At 37.6% G+C, this 21,610-nt stretch overlaps 1 protein-coding gene across 2 annotated transcripts; it reads right to left on the reverse strand.

Moving 5' to 3' along the window:
- Nucleotides 1-743: 743 nt before the first annotated feature.
- LOC106653067 (gamma-aminobutyric acid receptor alpha-like) lies at nucleotides 744-20,842 on the reverse strand. Of its 2 annotated transcripts, none has more exons than XM_023462532.1 (8): nucleotides 20,695-20,842; nucleotides 10,301-10,543; nucleotides 9,319-9,523; nucleotides 7,440-7,660; nucleotides 6,212-6,294; nucleotides 5,278-5,415; nucleotides 3,715-3,864; nucleotides 744-3,411 (listed from the first exon to the last, which is right to left on the reverse strand). In XM_023462532.1, the coding sequence occupies exons 2-8, from the start codon at nucleotides 10,345-10,347 to the stop codon at nucleotides 2,876-2,878; spliced, it is 1,380 nt and encodes a 459-aa protein (XP_023318300.1). In that variant the 5' UTR covers nucleotides 10,348-10,543; nucleotides 20,695-20,842; the 3' UTR covers nucleotides 744-2,875. The 2 variants fall into 2 exon arrangements, with proteins under 2 accessions (XP_023318300.1, XP_014227788.1); XM_014372302.2 differs by having other exon boundaries at nucleotides 3,715-3,879.
- Between the last annotated feature and the right edge of the window lie 768 nt (nucleotides 20,843-21,610).

Consider the following 21,610-nt stretch of genomic DNA (forward strand, 5'->3'; position numbering starts at 1 on the left):
AGTTATCGAATAACCCTAGCATTTAGTCTCTGCGGTTTGACACATTTTTAAAAATACTATGAAACATTTTTATGATATTTTTACTCGACATTAGTATAAAGAGCTTCAAGGTACCTTGCAGAAAACAAAAGGACTTTGAGGTGTTTACTATTGTCATTCCTTCATTTTTATCCGGTCGCAATGATAAGTCATTGGAAATAAGTTAAAAACTTATAAATTATTATTATTATTATTATTTACAATTTATTAACCGACCTTGGGTTGAGATCCCGTCTGGCCGTAAACCTGCACTACTTCGCTAATTTTTTATGCTGAAAGCTCTTCCAGAGTACTTCTAATTGTTTCTAGCTTAGTCGGTTGTTGTTTTTTTAATTGTTGTTAGTTTAATGTATATGAATTAAGACTATTAATTTATTCATACATATTTTATATACGTGATTGACCAGTTTTAACTTCAGGGCATTGAAAATAATACGCGAGAAATTGGTCACGATGCAATTTTTAGTTTTTATTATATTCATTTTGCCCAATACATCTTTAAGCTGATAATTTCCAGTACTTTGCGCTCAAATTAAATTATACATTGATTTACAGTGGAAGTAATCTAATATAAACTTTGTTAAAAAGTCCTAAAGCCGAAATTTTAATACTTTTTACACCTATGTAGCGAAAAAAGAAAGTCTCAGAGCACCGCAGAGCAGAGGCTCAGAGCCTCGGATGATGAATTACACGTGCTCTGAGACTTTCCAGTTTTTCCCTCCTTTGGTGCAAAATATACTATTATTACTCTATTAACGGTGTTCATTACACAGAACTTGACGTTTTCTTTACTTTGTTTATTGTTAAAACCCTAGAGTAATAATATACTATTATTACTCTATAAACGGTGTTCATTACATAGAACTTGACGTTTTCTTGACTTTGTTTATTGTTAAAACCCATACTCGTGCATACTTTATTGACAAATCAACTCGATAAATTTTGCTAGAGAAATGTTCTGATGTACTTGTTTTCACGTTGCACTTATTCATCTTTATGCATCTTTCCTTGAAGTATAATTGAATCTAATATCGAATCTCATTTTCATACATTCACTATTTATACATATAAAAGTTTTAAGCAGTCGCACGTTTCTGGTACACAATATATGAAAGAGTTGAAAATTCAAAAAGTGAACTGAAAAAATTAAATTCAAAGTATGTACTTTTAAAAGTTGAAATTCCATCTTACAATTTTATTCTGCTTTTATGGGTAGAGTATAAATCAATATTTTAATAGTGATTTTTGTTGTTAAGAATATAATGCTGGGCCATTTGGAAGAGACGAACAAGTTTATTTTTGGACTTTCATACTATTTTGTCATTTTCGTTCACTATATTTCGTACTATATTGTCATTTTGTTATTTTCCTATACTTACCCCATAAAAGCAAAATGAAATTTATGAAATGAAAATCTAACTTTGAGCCTAGTCGATGGATCGATGAGAGGGTTGGATAGGGCTACAATGTTTGAAATCGTTATTTTTTAATGTATTCTTTAAGAGTCATAGCTAATGAGAACTTCATTTTTTGGGATTTTCAACTCTTTCATGTTATGATACTTATGTATTTATATATATCTTTTCATTAAACTGAGTTAATTTTAAATTCATTTTTATAATATTCTCACAATTACACTTCTGGAATTACAATGCCGCTGGTTTACAAAATATATAAATATTCATTCAATGAAAAAATCGCTTTAGTTTTTAAAATTTTCTTTGGACTAGTTTGTCGTTACGTTTTCTATGAATCCCATGACGTTGCCGCAACAGAGCGGCGTTTATTCGCACATCAATTTTGGAAACTTTATAACACGCTATTCACCATAGAACTATGTCAATTGCCTAGAATTGGCAAGTTTTGCATTAAATTTTCTCGAATTGGTGGACTTTTCATACGCAATGCATTTATCTCTTTATCTCTCTTCCTTCCTTCTTCGGTAATGGCTAAGTAAGCGCGGAGAGTGGCCGATTCATTGATCGGTTATCAATGTAAATTGTCAATTAATTATTTAGTAGCAGATTCATTTACGGTTTACGCGCAATTCATACATATTTGATTAATTCCTTCTTACTTTTAAAATCTGACGAACTCGTGCACAACACAGATTTACTTGAGTCGGACATCTTTAAAAATTTACCCGATTCTTCCTTTTTTATGTAATTTTGGAAAATTGAAATTAAAAAAGGGTACTGAAAAAAGTTTTGGAAACTTTCTTGGATATTTTCTAAACGAATCCAATATTTTCAAAAAAAAGTTTTTTGCACATTTTTACATATATCTTGTAAAAGATGATTGACAACAGACGACATACTCAACGCATGTAAAGAAGTTTTACTTAAAAAATGAGCTCAATCGAACGTATGTGTCTTGAAATCGACAATTTTGCATATGATTTAATATTTGTGAATGGTGCCATAACTCACTAAAAAAATTGATATTCCAAAAAAGACTGCGCATGAAAAGGAGTTAGGGGTCTTTTTCCAGTTAATATTTTTTATATATATTAAGAAAAATTCATTTCTAACATTATGTGTCAAAATTGTTGTGTTAATTTTTCAAGAACTCTTACTGTAAAAGTATAGCGGAAATACTCATACATATTGTAAGGTAGCATCTATTGTTTACTCTCGCGTGTCCAGGACAATGTACAGTGTTATATCTATAGCAATGCGCTGGGCGAAGAGCTGTCGAGAAAAAAAGTAAAGAAATCATCCGTATCAATTAATCAGTCAATCTCGGTAAATCGCTTACCAACGTATGTACACACAAATACACACACACACACACACACACACACCCTCGCACACTCGAATGTACACGTTGCAGTGCACTAGAAGTAGTCGATGCGTTTACTACGCGATAGATAAGCAAACCAATAAAATAAATTTATTGCGAGAAAAAAAAGGGGAAAAACCAATCTACTCGCTCGATCGATTTTTGAGACCGAATTGAATCTTGGCATGCGTCGACTCCGATGATGATGATGATGATGATGGTGCCTCGCGACGACAGCCGCTGCCACTGCCGCGGCAACTTGGTGTTTTCGCCTGGCTCGATGCCGCTGTCCGATGTCCGACGAGGCCTCTCTCGCGCTCGCATGACAGTCGCTCGTTTCGCTCTCGGCCTCGTCATCGTCTTCGTCGTCGTCTTCGTCATCGAGATCGTTTTCCGGTTCGACGCCGAAGTAGCACTCGCCTGAACCGTATTTCGTGAAATAGTGTACCACAGCGAATTGTATGATAGTAGCGAAGATGAAGCCGAACGAGAGGAAAACGAAAAAGTCCAGGGCCGTTGGATAGGGCACTTTTGGCAGGTCGGTTCGAGCTTCGAGCCCGAGGAATGTCATCGTCAACACCGTTGTGATACCTGCGAGGAGGCTCAAATAAATAATCACTTTTTAACAAAGAGTAGATTGAAAATAACTATGAAAAATAAAATGACAGTTTCTACTGCAGGTAGGCTCACTCGAAGAGGATTAAAAATTAATAAATACTTGAACCAGCTGGCAGTAAGTAAATTTACATAAGTTCAATCGTTCTACATAAGAAAAATTGCATCGTATTTAATTTTAGGAAAGTCTTTAAAATTAAGAAAAAAGCTCAATCGCAGGTTGTTGGTGTGTTGTAAGTTAGCTAAGGTAATATAAATATATAATAAGGGCATGCTCACCAAGTGAAACACGATCGGCAGTGGCCTCCCGATTAAGCCAGAAAGAAACCCAGGAGAGAACAACGAGCAGTGTGCAGGGCCCATAAACTTGAATTAGAAAGTTGCCCATGTGTCGCTTCAGGTGAAAAGAGACGAGTAGCATCGAGTATTCTGCAACGATTGAATCTGCGCGTGAGGTGCGCTTACCTTAATAAATTCCTGCATATCTTTTACGAACTCAATGAATCATCCTTTTCTCAGCTAAACTTACGGTATTCTCAACTACGCTAATTATTCATCACTACATTACGATGTGCGCCAACCTCGGAGTGCTGACCGGATTAATCTACGCATGAGTTATTTACGCATCTATACGTTACTCAACTCCAAGCTCTTCATCTATATACTTAACGTTATCATTTTCAACTTTGATTATAAATGATGAAAATTACTTTAGGTAACTCGAGTAGTTGTCGATCTTATACTCGTGTTAAAGCGACCCTCGCTTCACTTGGTCAAGTTGTATTTTGGTATCTTAAATATTTTAACTAGAGACTATGCGTCGTGAGCCGATGCTGATGAACAAAATTTTTTTAGCATTTTAACTTTATGGTAGGAAAAATCAAGAGATATAGTAGCGCGTTTATGAAAAATTAGTATGGTAGCCAAAACCGTCAGTTATCGTAGTCATGAGCATACAACGCAGCGACGACAAAATGAAAAAAGGGAAAATGTTAAAACAAGTCAAATTTTCGATAGGCAAGATCATTAGAATCAAAGTTTGTGTGTGTGCGTGCATGTGTGGTGGTGTTAATTGTTATTGGCAAAGCTTTTAAATTGATATTCCTGGACTGTTGATGGTGTATTGCCTGATAGGGCAAATTAAATGGTTAAATTCCCTTTGGTTCCTGCTGTTTACCAATGAGAAATATAATTTTAAAAAAATGTAATAACGATAAAAATTTTTACTGCAATCTTGAGCATGGCAAATAATTTCAATTAGAGTTACCGTTTTTTCACCTCTAGTTTTATTTACTTGTACTATCACTCGAAAGTTGCTTTAAATTGTGAATCATATTCATGAATTCATGCATGTGTTTGCAGTATTTCAATTAAAAATTTCTAGCCAGCAGTGAAGACTTTCTTTGCAAACCACTCAAATAAGTTGTATACATCTAAATTTGCATGATGGTTTCGCTCAAATTCTTCTATTCTCACAAAAAAAAGAAAAAAATCTATGTAAAAATACTTTCAGTGATTCTTATGTAGATGCGAGAGTGAGTTTGTATCTAACATTGAAATTATATTGTATCGAACCGCTCGTTTGAAAAGCTTTTAAGAGCTTTCTGAGAGGGAAAAAAGTAAAATGCTTAGCTATATATATATTCTAGAATAAACATGTTACTACATGTAATATTTTCTAAAATGTACTGTTACGCTAAAAAATATTGCAAGGTACGAGATCACGCGCCAGGATGAGCGATTTAATGAGGAAATCGATGCGACATCACGGGAAATTGATCAATTACAGCGTTGATACTGGTTTTTTTTTGCTACATTTAAGCGACGAAAATTGAAACTTACTTTGAGAGAGCGTTGAGTCGGTTTGATTTGCGGTCGGGTTGCCAACGAGATCGAACTGCGACAGCTTCATGTCATGCGCTATGGCCACTTGACGTGCGCTATTCCATCGATAGATCACGTCGCGAGTCGTGTAACCATCTTCCATTCGTGCAAAAGAAACGAAAAACTTGCATATTTTTTCCTGCAGTTTGACTATTAATATTGATCGATAAAAAACAATTTCATTCCTAGTAATTAAATTACTTCAGTTGAGCAATTTAAAATAGCTATTTCAAATAATGATTTCAAATCACAAATGAAATATAACAATTAAAATATCTAGTTAGTTTATAAAGGTTCTATAAGAACGACATTTCAAACGCATTATCTTAACGTGTGAGAGAAAAATTTTGAAATATTTCATGAAAATATTGAAAATTATCGAAAACTAAGGATAAATATTTACGAATGTACGTAATATACATATTACGTTTTGCCAATAGACGCCGAAGTGTCGCGATGTGTAAGTTCACGTTTTTTCGATATGATCGTCAAGTAGTTTAACTCGAAAGTTTACCTGTACATATACTTCCGGATAGTAGCACTTAGAAAGATAAAAGTTCTTTTTAAGGTATCGATTTTTAACTTCATTTTAAGTTCAAAAGTTCGAGAAAAAGTAAACATAATGAAAAACATTGAAATCGTATTTTTTTTCACATTCAAGCGTTTGAGCTAATACATTTTGTATTAGAGACTGATAATTAATTTTTATTACTGCTTATGAACCAATTATGTATGGATATATTATTTATTTTACAATTTGTATCAGCTAGAAAAAGAACGCAACAACGTCCTAATATCGAATTTTTAAAATTTAATTAAAATTTCAATGCTCGTTTTTACTATAATTGTACCTAATTTAAATGCATCAAGTCGGATATCTTAAAATACTTACAACTGCCGAATTTAAGCGGACATCTTTGGGTATCCATTGGAAAATCTTCCAAATTCATCGGGCAAGCAGCTTTAATGGTCAACCTATGGGCGAAATTTATTTTTTAAATAATTTTAAATTTGTAATGAAATTGTATAAAAATGTGCAAACTGCTAATACATTGAGGGCGAAAAGTGGAATTATTGCCATCGGGAAGAGAGCTTGAAGAAATCGTTCGATTGGCAAAAAATGGCGAGTAGCTACTTGACCCACTACTAATAGGCTTATAGTTTGTATTACGAGTATATATGTATAAATATGTACATAATCTTGTTACTATATTAGAGCTAGTTTTTCATTGGTTTTTATGTCCTTGTTCGAATGTACAAAACAAGTTGAAATTCCACGAACGAACAATAAATACATGTTTTCTGTAGTTTAGCGCGATAAGGCACGATGATGAGTGAGACAGACGGGCTCTAGCAATGCTTGCACTTCTTCTCCATGCGCGATTCAAATCCTACTGCAGACAAGCCCATGTGTGCTCGAGGTTACAACGAGGCCAGAGATTTTTGACTTTTCTCTTCTCTTGTGAGTTATATTTGTTTCTTAAGGTGGAAAAGTGTATACGTCAGTGTGTGTGGGACACGTACACGAAGAACATAAAAATTATTTATGAAGGATTTTCGTACCACCAGATCGTTTCCACAAAGAATGATTGCCAAGATTTCGGCAACTTGAAAACTTCACTATGAGATGTAATTTTTCTTGGAAATTCTCTTGATAACTTTATTTGTAATCATTACTCGTTGAAAAAAGTATGAAAAAATTAACTCGTAAAATTCTGCTAGGGCAAGCAAATAAGCGGTAAATGGGCTCAAGTAATGAAAATAAACATACAACAAAGTACAACAACGAATGCTTTAATCAAGAATTCAAGAGTTATTATGCTCATGGCTGATTAACCAGAGCTAAGCGAGAAAAAATAAAATGAAATGATGAAAAATTTAAATCGAATCTTGGATAATTAAATTAAATTTTATAGTAAAATTAATAATTAACTGAAACAGTTTCAATTAGGAACGGACGTGTTGGGCTGACTACTTGGGTCAAAACTTATCTCGAGTCGATCTGAACCGTCGAATACTACAACAAGTGCGAAAGGTAAAACTGATGAATTCGAAGATAGTAAGGGCAATTGCACGAGAGATAGAGAAATAGATTTGTAATTGTTATAGAGCAATGTTACCTCGAGCTGTAGAGTACCCGTCCATCCTGATACAGCCTGACGAATTTGTTTGGACTGGTGATGGTGTGGAGGTAGCTCTGCTTGCCGTTGTAGAAGTACGTGTCGGGCTTCCAGATTCGGGCGAGCATCGAAATGGACAGGGCCAGGGTCTCCTTGCCGCTCTGAAACGCCAGTCTTCTGTCCACCCACGATTGACGAAAGTAACAATCCATCGAGTAAGTCTGAAAATCATCGAGCCCAACAGTCGAGTGGTATTTATATGGCGCAGCTTTATTCGTACACTCAATGAATAATCGCTCATCTAGACTGTCTTGAAAAGCGTGTACGAAGATGGTTTAAAATTTTAAACATCATTAATTGCCGAGATAGAGATTTGCTCGTACGGTGCTATAGCTCGAATCGAAATTACAAATTGTACATATGTCGTGGCATATAGCGAGCGAGAGATAGACGCGAGATTATGCGGCCATCAGAGACAAGTTGCGAGCTCACGTAAATGACACGTGAGTTTGAATTTGAATTAGCTGCGCTCGGGTTAAAGGATTTCATGCCATCTCGGGAGCTCATATCCTTTGCTCCCCCCGGCCCCGTTTGTCTAATAACATCTGCCTCCTCTCGCGTAATTCAATCTCGAGCTATTCATGATTGCAATCAAAATATCTTCTCATTGTGCTGTTACAAATTTAATATCGCGTGGCTGAATGGATGAAAAAAAGTGTATTGCCCGCATCGTAGCGTGTATTTGTTCGATACAGCGGCGCCCCAGACGTGCATTAAAAGATGCGTCGTATCACCGAGAAAAGAAGAGATACTGCACGGATTGAAGTAGCGACATAAGTGAAACGTATCTTATAGCACAGAATATTCTTCTTCGATATAACAAAAACTTCGGCTTGCAGACGTATGCATAAAAGTAATACCGTGGAATAATTTATATATGTATTCATTAGGAGCATTATTGTTTCTATATGGGTGATGTTGCGTTTTTCAAGTCCCAAAATGTTTCTGAAAAAAATAATGGATTTTCGGACGAATCAGAGGGGCTCTTTGTTTGTCAACTAATAATGTGCCAAACTGTACACGCGCAAAGCTACAGACAAATTAGAAATTTTTTTGTTAACGACATGACGCGATAATGACCAAATTCGCACTATTGTTGAACATGCTTAATAAAAATCTTTTAAATACAAAAATTTGGATATTTTGATGAGACATGATGTCCCGTAGTTTATTTGCATGAATGGAAACTTGTAAAACGCTCTTGAGTAGACGTATAAAAAGCGACAGACACGAATGAGACAAACGGTAATAAGAAAAATTGGCCTAAATATTATACTGATACAAATCATCGAAACGTTTCTTTAATCTTTCAGGAATGTATCCTTCACTTTTAAAGTTGAGAAACAAAAACAAAAATTATTTCGTATTAAAATATTCACCTGCTGTTGTGTAGGGAACATCATTGCAGCCAATATCACCTTTATACAATACTGTACTCTTAATTTTTTATTGGAATGAAATGAAATTCGGTGACGCGTAATTGACTTAGCCGAGCCAACGAGTATCAGGTTCAAAGATTCTCAGAGCATCTACGCGTGATTGAAGGACGAGGCCAATTGATATCGAAGGAGGGCTTAGTTTAGTGCATCTAAAATGACGTCGAAACGAAAATAGAGATATACGTACTCGAATGACGAGATAAGCTACTGAATAGGCTTATCATTTCTTAGTCACGTCTTAAGAATACACATTTAAATAGCGTCGAAAATCGAAGAGCGCCAGTTGCTGTAAATGTTGCGTAAATTCACAGACATAATTGCAGGTACGATTGGGTAAATAAAAAGGATAAATCTTAACGAATGATGTGTTTGGAACTAACCATATCGACTTCGGAAATGGGACCCATGCTGCGAACCATTATGTCAACCTCGACGACGGCGGGCGGACCCCCGAAATCGGGCCTGACGCTGTTGTCGTAGCCTCGCAGCAGATTGTCGAGCAGCTCGCTTATGTTGGCGTGATTGTTGCTTTGCCTCAATTTCACGCGGTTGCGATTGGACCCGCCTTTCGGCTCAACCGCCACTCTGTAACACAAGAAAGTAATTCGTTTTTCCAATCTCCTTTTCTATACTTTAATCCTTTATATATTTATATTATGTGAAGGACTAGATTCGACAAAGAACTAAAACAAGGCAGAAGACAGGCTAGGATGTATAAGCAAGCGCGCCGATGCTCGTCCAAGTAGAAGCTGGCGTATTTGGTCAGACGTAACGCGGATTTTCAGGCAGCCTCGCTGCGCCGCCGGATTGTGTACGAGTATAATTTTGGTGCGCGGCGTCAATCTGCAAACGTCAGGATCCGTGTACACGTCGCGCGTAAGGCGAGGCTGCGAAATCCCCCCGCCCGCCGCCGTCTACCGATCGTCGGATGCGCTCGAGGTCTGTGCACGTGCCCCGTCTCCGTGATGAATTGAAACAGCCGCGTGTGCGCCTACATATAGCTCTCTACCTATATATGTGTGGAACCCGTCGAGACGTACCGCGCGCAGTTTTCATTTTCCAATAAGTCCATATTGTATTTGGTCCAGCGACAAATTTTCTTCTTCAAAACCTTCGTCTGTATTTTTTCGGGCATGAAGAAAATCCCATCGACTTACATCGGCGCAAATGTACCCTCGCAAAAACGTCAACAGCCAAAATACCCGAGTATGACTATTGTATAAGAGGCCATCATGTTAAGCTGTTCACTCAATTGTCTCCAGCATCTGACTTATCTTGCAAGTATGCTGACTTTTATATATCATTTAAAATACTACGATATCGATACAAAGATTTCATATTATATACTTTGTGTGTACTCACAAGAGAAAGGCGAAAAATATGCTGGACTGGGCAATGCTCCGTAGCATGATACGGTCTCTCGCTGGAAGCTAGCTGCGGTTCAGTCCAATTAACGCTTTACTCATCATTTCGCTTGAAAAGATCTCCCTTATCGATACTCGCTCCTTCTGTTGGGATTTTCATTACTTGTAATGCTTCTTAACTGCATCTCTTGCCTCATTCTTTGATCACTTGGCCAAGTGATATTTTTCCTCGTGTATTATTCTGTAAAAAAGGCAATGCGTGGAAATTCATTGACAGTTCAGTACAAATCATTTGCGTGCTGAATCTCCATATTTTTAAACTTCAATATCAAACATTCATTTACTTCAAAAAATAAAGTTCTATCATTCGGTCGATGTACTAAAAATAGTTTTAGTTTTTAGTTAGGTTATTGGTATACCTCTTTAGCTATTTACAGGCACGTAAACGTATAAAAGTTGAAATCGAATGGGGGCCCAGTTTTTTCCCATATTGTGGGATTCTTTGTAATTTTCCGGGGTTAACAAAAAAATCAGGCAGCTGCGAGAATTGGGAAAACATTAATTTAACGTGAAGAGTACTTCAAATAGTTTGAACAAGTATTAAAACTTATTTAAAGTCTATTTAAACTGACGCCTAACCTATAGTACTGCGGACGAAAACGTTTTACACTTTGAGTAAGTTTTTGATAATTTTTCATTATTTTGAACATTATTATTATCAGTTAAAATTGTAATATTTCAAAAAAGTTCAACACCTTAACGGTATTGAATTACCCGAGAAATATTTAATGTTTCTTTTTCTTTTACAATGTAATCCATCATTGTTATTATGCCTGATGCTGTCGAAAATTGTATGAAAAAGTACTGCTATTGTAATAAATAATCTTTTTCGAGTACACTAAATTTACTTTTAATAAAATCTGAGATTAAATCAATAATATCTCTTGAATTTCGAATCAATCAAATTGATTTGCAAATTAAGTAAAAACACTTAATTGTATGAGCCAGAAGAGTAAGGAGTAAGAGAGTATACTTGGCATGATATTGTGTACTTGATAAGCAACCGCAAGCGTAACTAGAATTAGTGCGGAAGAACCAAACTTTTGAGACTCAGTGAGCAGTGCGATTTTAATGGAGTTTTCCCCCACCCATAGAAAGCTAAATAAAACCTTTACATGGCAATATGTGTACATAGAATTGGCGTACGGAAGGGTGCAAAATTTCATTAATTGTAATACGAGTAGCTCACGCTTTATTTTCGATAAGCTCATTTCAAAACAAGTTTCGCTTATATTTATTATCGACTTGTGAGCGCGTCTTGCTCGATCGTTGATTCATATTTTTTATGATTTAAGAAAAAGATTATATTTGAACGATTGACTATAAATTGTTGTGTATGGTCAAAGAAACACGGACTGACAATCCTAGCTGTAAAAGAACTGCCGAAACATACTCTTGAATGCGAGGAATTTGTTACATTCTATCTCGCCTTATAAAATGAAATATACTGGAAATACATAAGGCAAGTCGTCCTTCTCCTGATCGTAAGACATTTTTTTTATTTTATGATAAGTATATATTGTAAAACTGCTCTGAGGAGAATTTTTAATTTCGTTCTTAGAAACAGTAAGTAAGGAGTTGCACCAAGGGACAAACTTCACTTTTACTTGATTATATGGTTGCATGGTACATACTGTATATTATATATAATACAAGCATAAAATAGTTTAAATGCAGTTTATAGAGCAAGCAATAGATTTGCAGTTCAATGGATGACACATGCTTGATACCCAGTCTTATAATCAACTGATGCCATTTTGAGTCATCTTTTGTTGTCAAATGGACGACTAATAAAATGTTGATACATGTCTTTGAAAAATGTCAATACCCAGTTCGAAATGAAGCATTTTTGGCTTGACTGGATGCGTATGCGCACCAGGAAAAGATATTCAATATCCAAAAGTTCGCTTCAAAAATGCGCTTGTGTACCTTTGCAGATATAGGTATTCGTGATTTATCAAAAAAGTTTCATCTTGCGAACGAGATAGTGTAACAAGTGCCGCTATATATGGTCTTGCAACTGCTTGAAATATTCGTATATTTCTAATCTTACTGCGTGATGCACTAGAAACAACTCGTTGATTTTTCTTTTTTACACGAATACATCTATTTGATTGAAGCGCGAGAATAACAATGAATAGGTGAGGAATTTTCATCGTGTTTTTGTTAACGCGAACTGCAGAAGAGCCACGCGCCAGCTTCATTTTGATCGGGCAAACAAGACCGATAACAGCTGAAACATATGTATACGAAGTATAGCATTGGAAGCGCCAGTCCGATAGGTACTCTTGCGGCGATAGAACAAATTTCTCCATGTCCGGAAGTTAGCTCGCCTCTGTAGGCCTCCGCCGTTGTGGTTGTATGTGCGTGTTTGTGTGCTCTTATCACCGTCCTACTCATACCCTACGGCACATATACATACATACCTCTCGTCGCGCACACGCATAGATAGGGATAAAAGCGCGACGATGCGTATGATTCAGTGCTCATGCCATGTAAAGAGGGGATCGTGTACTGTTGCGGCTGTCAGCGGAGCAAGGACGGCTCGATTAAACGTTGATTTCGGCATTTATCTCAATGCCATATAGCAGATTTAAAGAGTTTTTCTCTCTTTCTATCGCTGCCAGGCTCTCTCGCTTCGTCTGCTTTAACGCGTAATTGCAGCCCGACGATGCGACAAAAAAAGCTTTGACGCGGCTTCGAGGTTTATTTGCTAAAGTTTGCGTGCAGCTTCTCTCGGCAGCGACTTTGAATCAGTAAAAAGTAACACATGTCTCCGTCAGTCGGAGCTATCTGTTCTACACATTATTATGTTTTATTTATAGAAAAATCACTCGCTCGATTGAATTTCATTATTTACGCACTTGCACAAGCACAATAATAATTGCAACATTTCGATGCTTCCTTAGCAATAGCTTCTGAAATCATGATTCAAAGTTATCTAAAGGTTTATCGATCGCTTTTTCCATGATGAAATATTTCTTTACGGTTTATGACGTAATTTATACGAGCAATCATATTAATTTTTTCATGTATAATAACGAGCTTATTTTCTCATAGATTTTAATTTTAGAATTGTAGTGGGCGAGATCGAGCCTCGAGCCGATTGATTACTTTCGGAAATCTTTTTTTTTTTTCTTCAAATCTTTTCAAATCCGTAATAGAACAGTACTTTCCCATTCGCAGGCGCTGGGGCTTAACAGCAGCTTGGAGAAAACAATCCTATTTTGCGCCACGCACTGCACACACGCAGGGGCTTTCCAATTTGACTAATTCGATTTTTCTTTCTGTTTTGCGCATCCACGCTGCTCCTACTACACGACCATGGCTTGGGAAAGCAGATTTTCTCGAGGTTGCTTCGATGCAGCAGCCACCAGAAAAGAGCCAGGCGAAACAAGTTCGAAGCGGCGGCTCTGCATCGTTGCCGCGTGGTAAAATAATAGAACAAGTCATGCAAGCCATTTCCGCCCTGGCCGATAAGCAAGGCTCCAGCACCAAGGACATTCTGAGTTACGTGACGAAAAATTCAAAGGGCACCAATAGGAACCTCACTCTAAAGGTACGCTACGAGGATGGCGTTTTTTCCTCGCGCTCAATCGATTCTCTTGTAGCTTCGAGGGAACGTCTCGTTCGACAAATAATTACAGCCCCTCGCCCGTCTCTCTCGTTATTTTAATCAAGAAAACGACCGACTACTATAGTCGCCAAGGCTGCATTATCTCAAAATCAACGCAAGTTTTAACATTTTCTTCTCGAGAGAATGAATTTTAACGAACGAGGCCAACTCCTCATCGGTTTTAATTAAAGCAGCAAACAACAAACTCTGCCTACATATTTGCACATTAATTGCATAACGATTTTTGTTAGAATATTTCGTTGGTCAGCCAATTGGACTTTGATGTACTTGGTTATAATGATTTTCTTGGCGATTTTACATGTGGCAAAGGTGCAGCAGGCTCTGAAGCAAGGCGTACGGGATGGCAAAATCAAATTGCGCAGTGGTCGTTACAAAATCATAATCATCAGCGTCAAAGCTACGCCGGATCCAGTCAACAGCAAGAGCAAGGCAACTCGTGGCACTACGGCAGCTGGCGGAGGCAGTAGTAGCAGTCAACGAAAACGCACAAAAAGAGTAACGCTGAAAGTGCCGCCGACGCCTTCACGTCCGTCCGGTATGTTCGATCGACGATTACTAACAAAATTGTCACTTTCCGTGCATTGTCTCAAACATCGTGCCTACGCGTACTTAAGCTAACGCGTATGTAGATATTCTTTAAGAGACCAAAAAAAAATACGAAGCTGAGCTGCTGCTGCTGCTCTAATTAGGAAAACGAGGACTTTTAGTTATGTAGTAGTATAGACAAGTAAATACGCTAGACAAACTTGTGAGTCGCTGTGTTTGCAGGTGAGATTCATTCGTTCTACACTTCTCGGCGGATGAATCTGAGTATATGGATAAGAGCTTGCATGTGTTAGATTGCAGTTAATATAAATTGCCCCACACCTTACACCTACTGCGAAGAGAGAAAGAGATAGAGAGAGAGAGATAAAGTAATAGAGCTGAGCAGCGATTCAAATGAATTCTATACCAAGCGAGTCGGAGAAAAAAAATATCTCGCGGCCCACGAGACATGATCCTTTTTAAACTCCGCTACGTATAATAATGCATATGTATTCACTGAAATATAGCGCTGTAGCTGCTGCACTCGTCTGACTAGAGAAGGGTTTTATTTAATTCATAATGATATTCGCGGAGAGGACGAGTGCGAGAGAGCGAGATAAAAAAAAGAGAGAATGAGAGCACGCGAGCAGCGGATTTTTTCATAAATGTTTTACACGCGGAATACGTGTTAACGCGCGAGCATGATTAATGTTTCATGAACAATTGATGACACGAATATTTTGTCCACAAGACAAGATTACATTTAGAAAACAATTTCGTCGCGCTCGCTTCGTTTCGATGCGGGAGCGCCAACCATTTTTAATATTAATAAGTTTATCCAATAGATCCAAAGCCATATAAAAATTGCGCTTTTTTCAAAGGGAAAGACAAAGCTGCAACTAATCAAACATCGACGAAAAGCAGCAACGCTGGTAGTAAAGACCCTAGCGGCGGCAGTGGCGTCGGCAAGAAGAACAAGCATCAATAGCGCATAGGCATGTCTCAAAAAGAAAAGTTCATTTTCCGGTTTTAACGGCACGAGTCTCGGATAAAAAAGCTGCAAACTGTCGACTTTGTCATCGTCGTCGTCGTCGTCGTCGTCGTCGTCAACAACAGCAACAACAACAACAACGAAAACAACAATGCATCGAAGAAGGAGAAAAAGCCGCTGCCTCCGCGAGTGTTAGCGACAGATTTTGTCCTCGTGGGCGAAAAATCATGTCAAGAGGCACACTATATTTCTTCTCTTCTCCGAGCCTCGTCTTTTTCCCTCTCTCGTGTATACGCTCGTGTCTCTATATACCTATATCCTTAACGAAGATGCGAACGAGCTTTTTCCACTTGGTAGATTACTTCGATCAAGCGCGCGATCCGATTTAGTATCTTATAAGGATTATGTGTATCATCTACAGAGAAATAAATGCTCGGGACTGTATGCACGTATTGTTTTATCCTTAATATAACTCGTGCAGAGTTATGAAAAATCGAGGACGTCGTTTTGAGCTTGACGGCTCTCTTGTTGAACGGCTAAACAAATTGTTTTCCGCAGAAAAATTCGATGTATGTAAATAAATATCCTCTCTAAATCTATTTCTTTACCTACATGCGAGTACTGCTGATTTTATTAGCATATATAAAAGAGTTATAAAATATTCCCGCATCGACACCCGCCCCAAGTCAAAACGACTTTTTTCCCTGCTCAGTGTGTAAGATTGTATGCATATATCGATCGAGAGCAAGAAAAAAACGATTGAACGAATCTGAACATCGTTGGACATAACGCAGCCAGTCAACGGAGGAAAACGTAATGAATATCAAACTGAAAATGTTCCCGGACAAATACATCTATACAGTATGCGTACGGCAATTGTCAAGGGAGCAAAGGAATTTACATATACTTCTTATGAGTAGTGCCTCTCAAAAGCGAAATGAAAAAAATGCACTTCTACCCTTTCTTGTTGAAACGATACGAGTCTCGTTGCTGTTGCCGATGGGTGCTGTTTTTTTTTACAAAGAAGCCGCCTGTTATGTCATAAATAAAATAAAATAAATACTTACTCGTATTAATTCAGAAATAATTATAGATAAGCAGTAGTCCCGTATTTAGGTGAAAACAAATGAAAAAAAAATGCATTGATAGTCAGGCAAGTATACGTTTTCTAGCAATCACTCGTTTCAGCAAATTCAAAAAATCTCTCGTTACTCGATCCATCAAATGAAGCAGCGAACGCGGCCAGTTCGTACGACAAACATTTTTCGGCCTGACATTGACGGCATCGTAACGCCAAGTCGACATGATCATCGGTCCATTTCATCGGTATTACGCAGGGAGCGTTGAGAGCTGGCACTCAATATAATGGCAACATCCTCGTTTTTTATTGTCCGCGCCGAGAGCTCGGAGTTTTCTTTTTCAACCACTTTCAACAAATTCATGTATCGCGAGACACGTGCCGCATTTCCAACTTACTCGCAAGCGAATATCTTATCAAAAGTATACTGTACGGCCAGATGTGACATTTACTTCTATATACCGTACAGAGCCGAGCTTTTCTTCCAAAACCGCAAACTTATTGTTACATAAGTTAACGATGCGAGTTTGGTTCGACTGAAAAATATTTTGTATTCATAAAAAGTTACGATTTCAAAAGGTAATTGTCGTCGTCGACGAAAGAGATGTTGGTATTTTTTTTGTTTCGGAAAAAAGACCATTCGCGTCAGTACTTATTAAATTCGCCGCGTGCAATCCAACTGCGACTCCGGACGGCAAAAGCAAAACAACAAGTCGTGTACGTTTCCAATGTGCTGCTTAATTTGATTCTCGATAAACAAAGCTGACTAATTACAAATCATCCTGCGACCCCTCTATGTGCATGTGCACGCATCAATTGGAGCTTTGGATCTTTCAGCGCTAAATGCATGCCTACTACATGCGTTCCACGCAGTATATACAGCCATGTGTATTGAGCTAACTTAAAAAACGACATTTTGACCGTTTTCGATGAACAGCTGTCAAATCAGCATCTGAGACTTTAATGAAGGCTCTTTCAAACATTTAATACCACGGCCGCGTTCGTTTTCTATTGGTAGCGACCAGTGTACAGGTTTACATTTTCATCACCTTCGAGATTAATTTCTTTCAATGAATTTTGTGAATTCGAAACCGACAACAAATTTTTCATCATAGGCGAAACAAATCATTTACATCGATGAATAAGTAATTCATCAAGCACTATGATTTTATAAAATTGACTCCTTTTTCAATTTGTTAACTTGTAAAAATTACAATTCAACACTATAATCAAGTAATTTATAGTTACGTTAGTATTGAATTTCTGTTAATTGAACGCGGCGAATGAAGTGCGAAGCCTCGCAAAGCCTCACACAAGTACAGGAAACAAATAATGGATATCGGCTATGCAGCTATGTGTAAGTAAGTAGCGGAAACGGAGAAGAGTCGGCTGCGCATGACCCAGTAATAAGAAGTGTGATCTAATAAAAATTTCGTGAAATATTCAATTTCAAGAGATATGACGTATTTATTCGCTGTGAAAATAAAAATCACCCGAATGATTCTTATTACCACAAAATTGAAATATTTCCCGGTCTACTTTTTGTAGAATTCATTTGTCATTTTTGTTCCTTTTAATAATCAGTATTAAAAATTACAAATTTCCTTAATTTCATGACTTTACCACTCTTTAGAAAGAGTCTCCTGTTTATTTTACTTTTCAGAACTTCGTCGTAGGTTTTTTTTCTTTTTTAAAAGAGAACTATTTAGATATATATCTCTATGACCGAGTACATACTAATTTTATAAAGATGCGCGCGGGAGCAAAAAAAGTAACGCAGAAGGGCTCAAGTAGGTATACGCGTTTATCAACCATGAAAAAAAGATCGTTCTTACATAATTAAGTTGTACTTGTGAGTCTGGAGATGAAAGAGAAAGAGAGAAAGAGAGATAAAAAAAAGTTCATACGACGCAGCTAGTTTGAGACACGTAGGTTTTTAAATATTTTTTATTGTTAAAATTAAATGTTATTTGCAGAGGTCAAACGCGTCCAGATCACGCAATCCAAATAAATAACTTTAAAAATTAATGTGACACGTGCACGTGCTCATGCTTAATTTGTGTATGCAGCATGGTACGTTCGCAAGCTTAATTTCCATAAGTAAAGCTTCCAATGAATTGTAAATACTATATATATACTGGAAATATCGTGATACTTTTACGCTTATAACAGAAGCAAATTGCACGAGAGTAGAGCGATGTATGCGTTATATATAGGAAAGTTTCACGTGTGCACAACTATATGAGCAACGCACAGGTGATGTAGGCACAGGATCGCGAAAACGAGCTTCAGCAGACTCGATGGAATCGTAGATGCGCGTATAGATTTTAGTTTCTCGGGTATAGATCGATACACAGGCGCGGTTTTGGGTGCATTGAATCTCGGAGCGACGATATGCGCGCGTGCGGTATAATAATCGGATTTTCGAATCGTTTAGTCGGCCAGTAGCGAATGGCCCGTCAGAATCCATCGCTTATGCTCGCGAGGGAATCGCGCGGGCCGACATTCATATCCTCGTTGGCATTACTAGTCGAGTCATCAGCGATCAGATGTGCAGAGCGCAGAGGACGCGAATTACGCGCCAGCAATTGATTGTTTACGCGCGAAAAAAAAAGTTGCTCCAATCGATGCTGCGCTACTAACTACGACGTAGCTCGCGAGGGGAACAAAAAGTAGTATGGGCAGAACTTGTTACGTGCCCATTGCTCCGGGCGAGACTTTTTACTTTACAAACTAGGCAGCTGATTGGAAAAATTTCTGCTCCGGTGTAAATTGTGAATTCGAATAAATGATCGATTCGTTATAAGCAGCAGTTGCAGTCCACCTTCTCGAATGAACATATGCGCCCACACATTCGCATGCACATCGTATGCGCGCCTCTACTATTACGACCCTAAGAAATATTTTTCGCATATTGTGCTTTCGTTAACTGGTAAATTACACTCGAGACTACATTAATAGCACATGATATACTCGTCGAAATTTATTAAAGTTTTATTGATTTAAACTATCCACGTAATAAACATCGAGAGAATTAATTTCCAGCACGACGATTACTCTATCATTTGCCCTTAATATAACAAGGAATATGAAAGGCAGCCAGTGAGACGAAGAAAAAAATCAAGATGAAAGAGGGTTGTCCTCGGATTATAACATAATAATGATACTCGTTGTAAGGATTCTCAACATATTTCGATAAATTTATTTTCTCCAAAATCCTTATTGAGATAAAATCGATATTATGTTTTGCTTGATCTATTCGTGTACTTGATTTAATTTTTTATAACTTTGTGCTAGTAAATTATTCTTCGCATCTTTTCTATATACAAAATGCGTCTTTTTGTACGATCGTCAAATTTACCTTTTAAATCCGATCTTAACTATAAGATTTTCAAGCATACAGTTGCATTGAACCTTAACTTGATAGTTAATTTATGGTCTGACGTAGGACAACAGCTACTGTACGAAGATCGCGACAAGATAAATCCGACACTTTTGTGCTGATTTAAACGTTGACACGTACAAAGCATTACGCACGTCACGTTAATATTAAAAATTGTTCACGTTTATTGTATCTTTGGCCCTAGAAAATTTAAGAAAATCATCCCTGTTGTTAAAGAATGGATTTCTTGGGGAGAAATTCTACTAATCCATGATCTTGAAATCACTTGTTTGTTTGTTATTTTAAGATAATTGATTCGCGTTCACGATAAAAAAGAGAGAACTCATTTTTTGATACAGGTTTAAAAGAATTGTATTATATCCTTTTATCAAGCCAATTATTATTTTATCAAATATTAAACAAAAAACTATGTTATTATTGTAATTGGATCGACATTCATAATCTTTTAAGAATTAAAGTGTATCAAAAATATTTAACATTGAATGAAATGCATAACACATTGTGATGTACCGATAGAGAAAATAATTCAGCGTCTCAGAGTTAGCGTCAAGAAAACCAGAGGCGTGATAAAGCGCAAAAAAAGATAAGGGATGCTTTTGTCTTATTGTCAAAATACGCGCATTGCGTGCAAGACAATGCGCGCGAATGATGCGAAGGGAATGAAAGTGGAGATATAATCTATGGGGGTTTTTCATTACCTCTCATCACAGAACAAGACTGCGACATGACGAATGTGTAAGGATGCGATCGCACTTGAACTTGAATGGAATTTACCGAAAGAAACGGAAAAACATGTTCTCCAGTAGATTGCGGCGCGAATTGCGAAAACGTCGAGCTTGGGTGAGATCGAGGCGCGCACTGCTCGCTGCACGCGACGCGACGGCTGCACAGCAATTTATACTTGCATAGCTTGGACCGCTCGAGGGGCTTCACAGCCGTGTGCGCAAGCCTCCCCATCACTGCTGCCTTCCTTACACTCTGCTGCATGCTGACTCTAGCGTTGTATACATACTTCCCCACCTTCGCGGCGACTTCGGGCCAACGTAGCTGCGCGCGAACCAAAATTTCCGATTTTCTTGCCGATGACAACATCGTTTCGTAATGAGTATCCACGCGTGGCTCAAGAATCACGCCATGGATTGTCTCTTGAGCCAGGGAATGACTTCACTGACAATTGGTGTTTCCGTGCCTCATAGTTAGGAAGCAGCTACCTTCTCACTTGACTCTCCATACTTATCGAAGATAGCGATAAAACGACTGGGATTCGCGAACGCTCGAGACGATCTGCAGGTAATCTTTGTTAAATGCAGTTCAGTTTCAAAGCCCAGCCACGAAGGATTAATTTGTTTTACGATCGTCTCGTCAAATCTGCGTATGCAGAAGCAGCGCTGCACCTTCTGCTTTTCACGACCAAAATTTTATTACACTTACATCAGAGGCTTGAAACGGATCACAATACAATCTATGAAAGTGAATTATTTGCGTCCATTTGATGACTTTGTTCCGATTATTTACAATTTTCTTTTAATAAGAACTGCTTTTGAAAACAATTTATTTTTGGAGTAAATTCAAAATCTTGCTCACAGATCAAGGCCAAAATGTGACAGTTGGCTT

The sequence above is a fragment of the Trichogramma pretiosum genome, unplaced genomic scaffold (assembly GCF_000599845.2).
Source record: "Trichogramma pretiosum strain Unisexual culture from Peru unplaced genomic scaffold, Tpre_2.0 scaffold8, whole genome shotgun sequence".
In the NCBI taxonomy this organism is placed as follows: domain Eukaryota; kingdom Metazoa; phylum Arthropoda; class Insecta; order Hymenoptera; family Trichogrammatidae; genus Trichogramma; species Trichogramma pretiosum.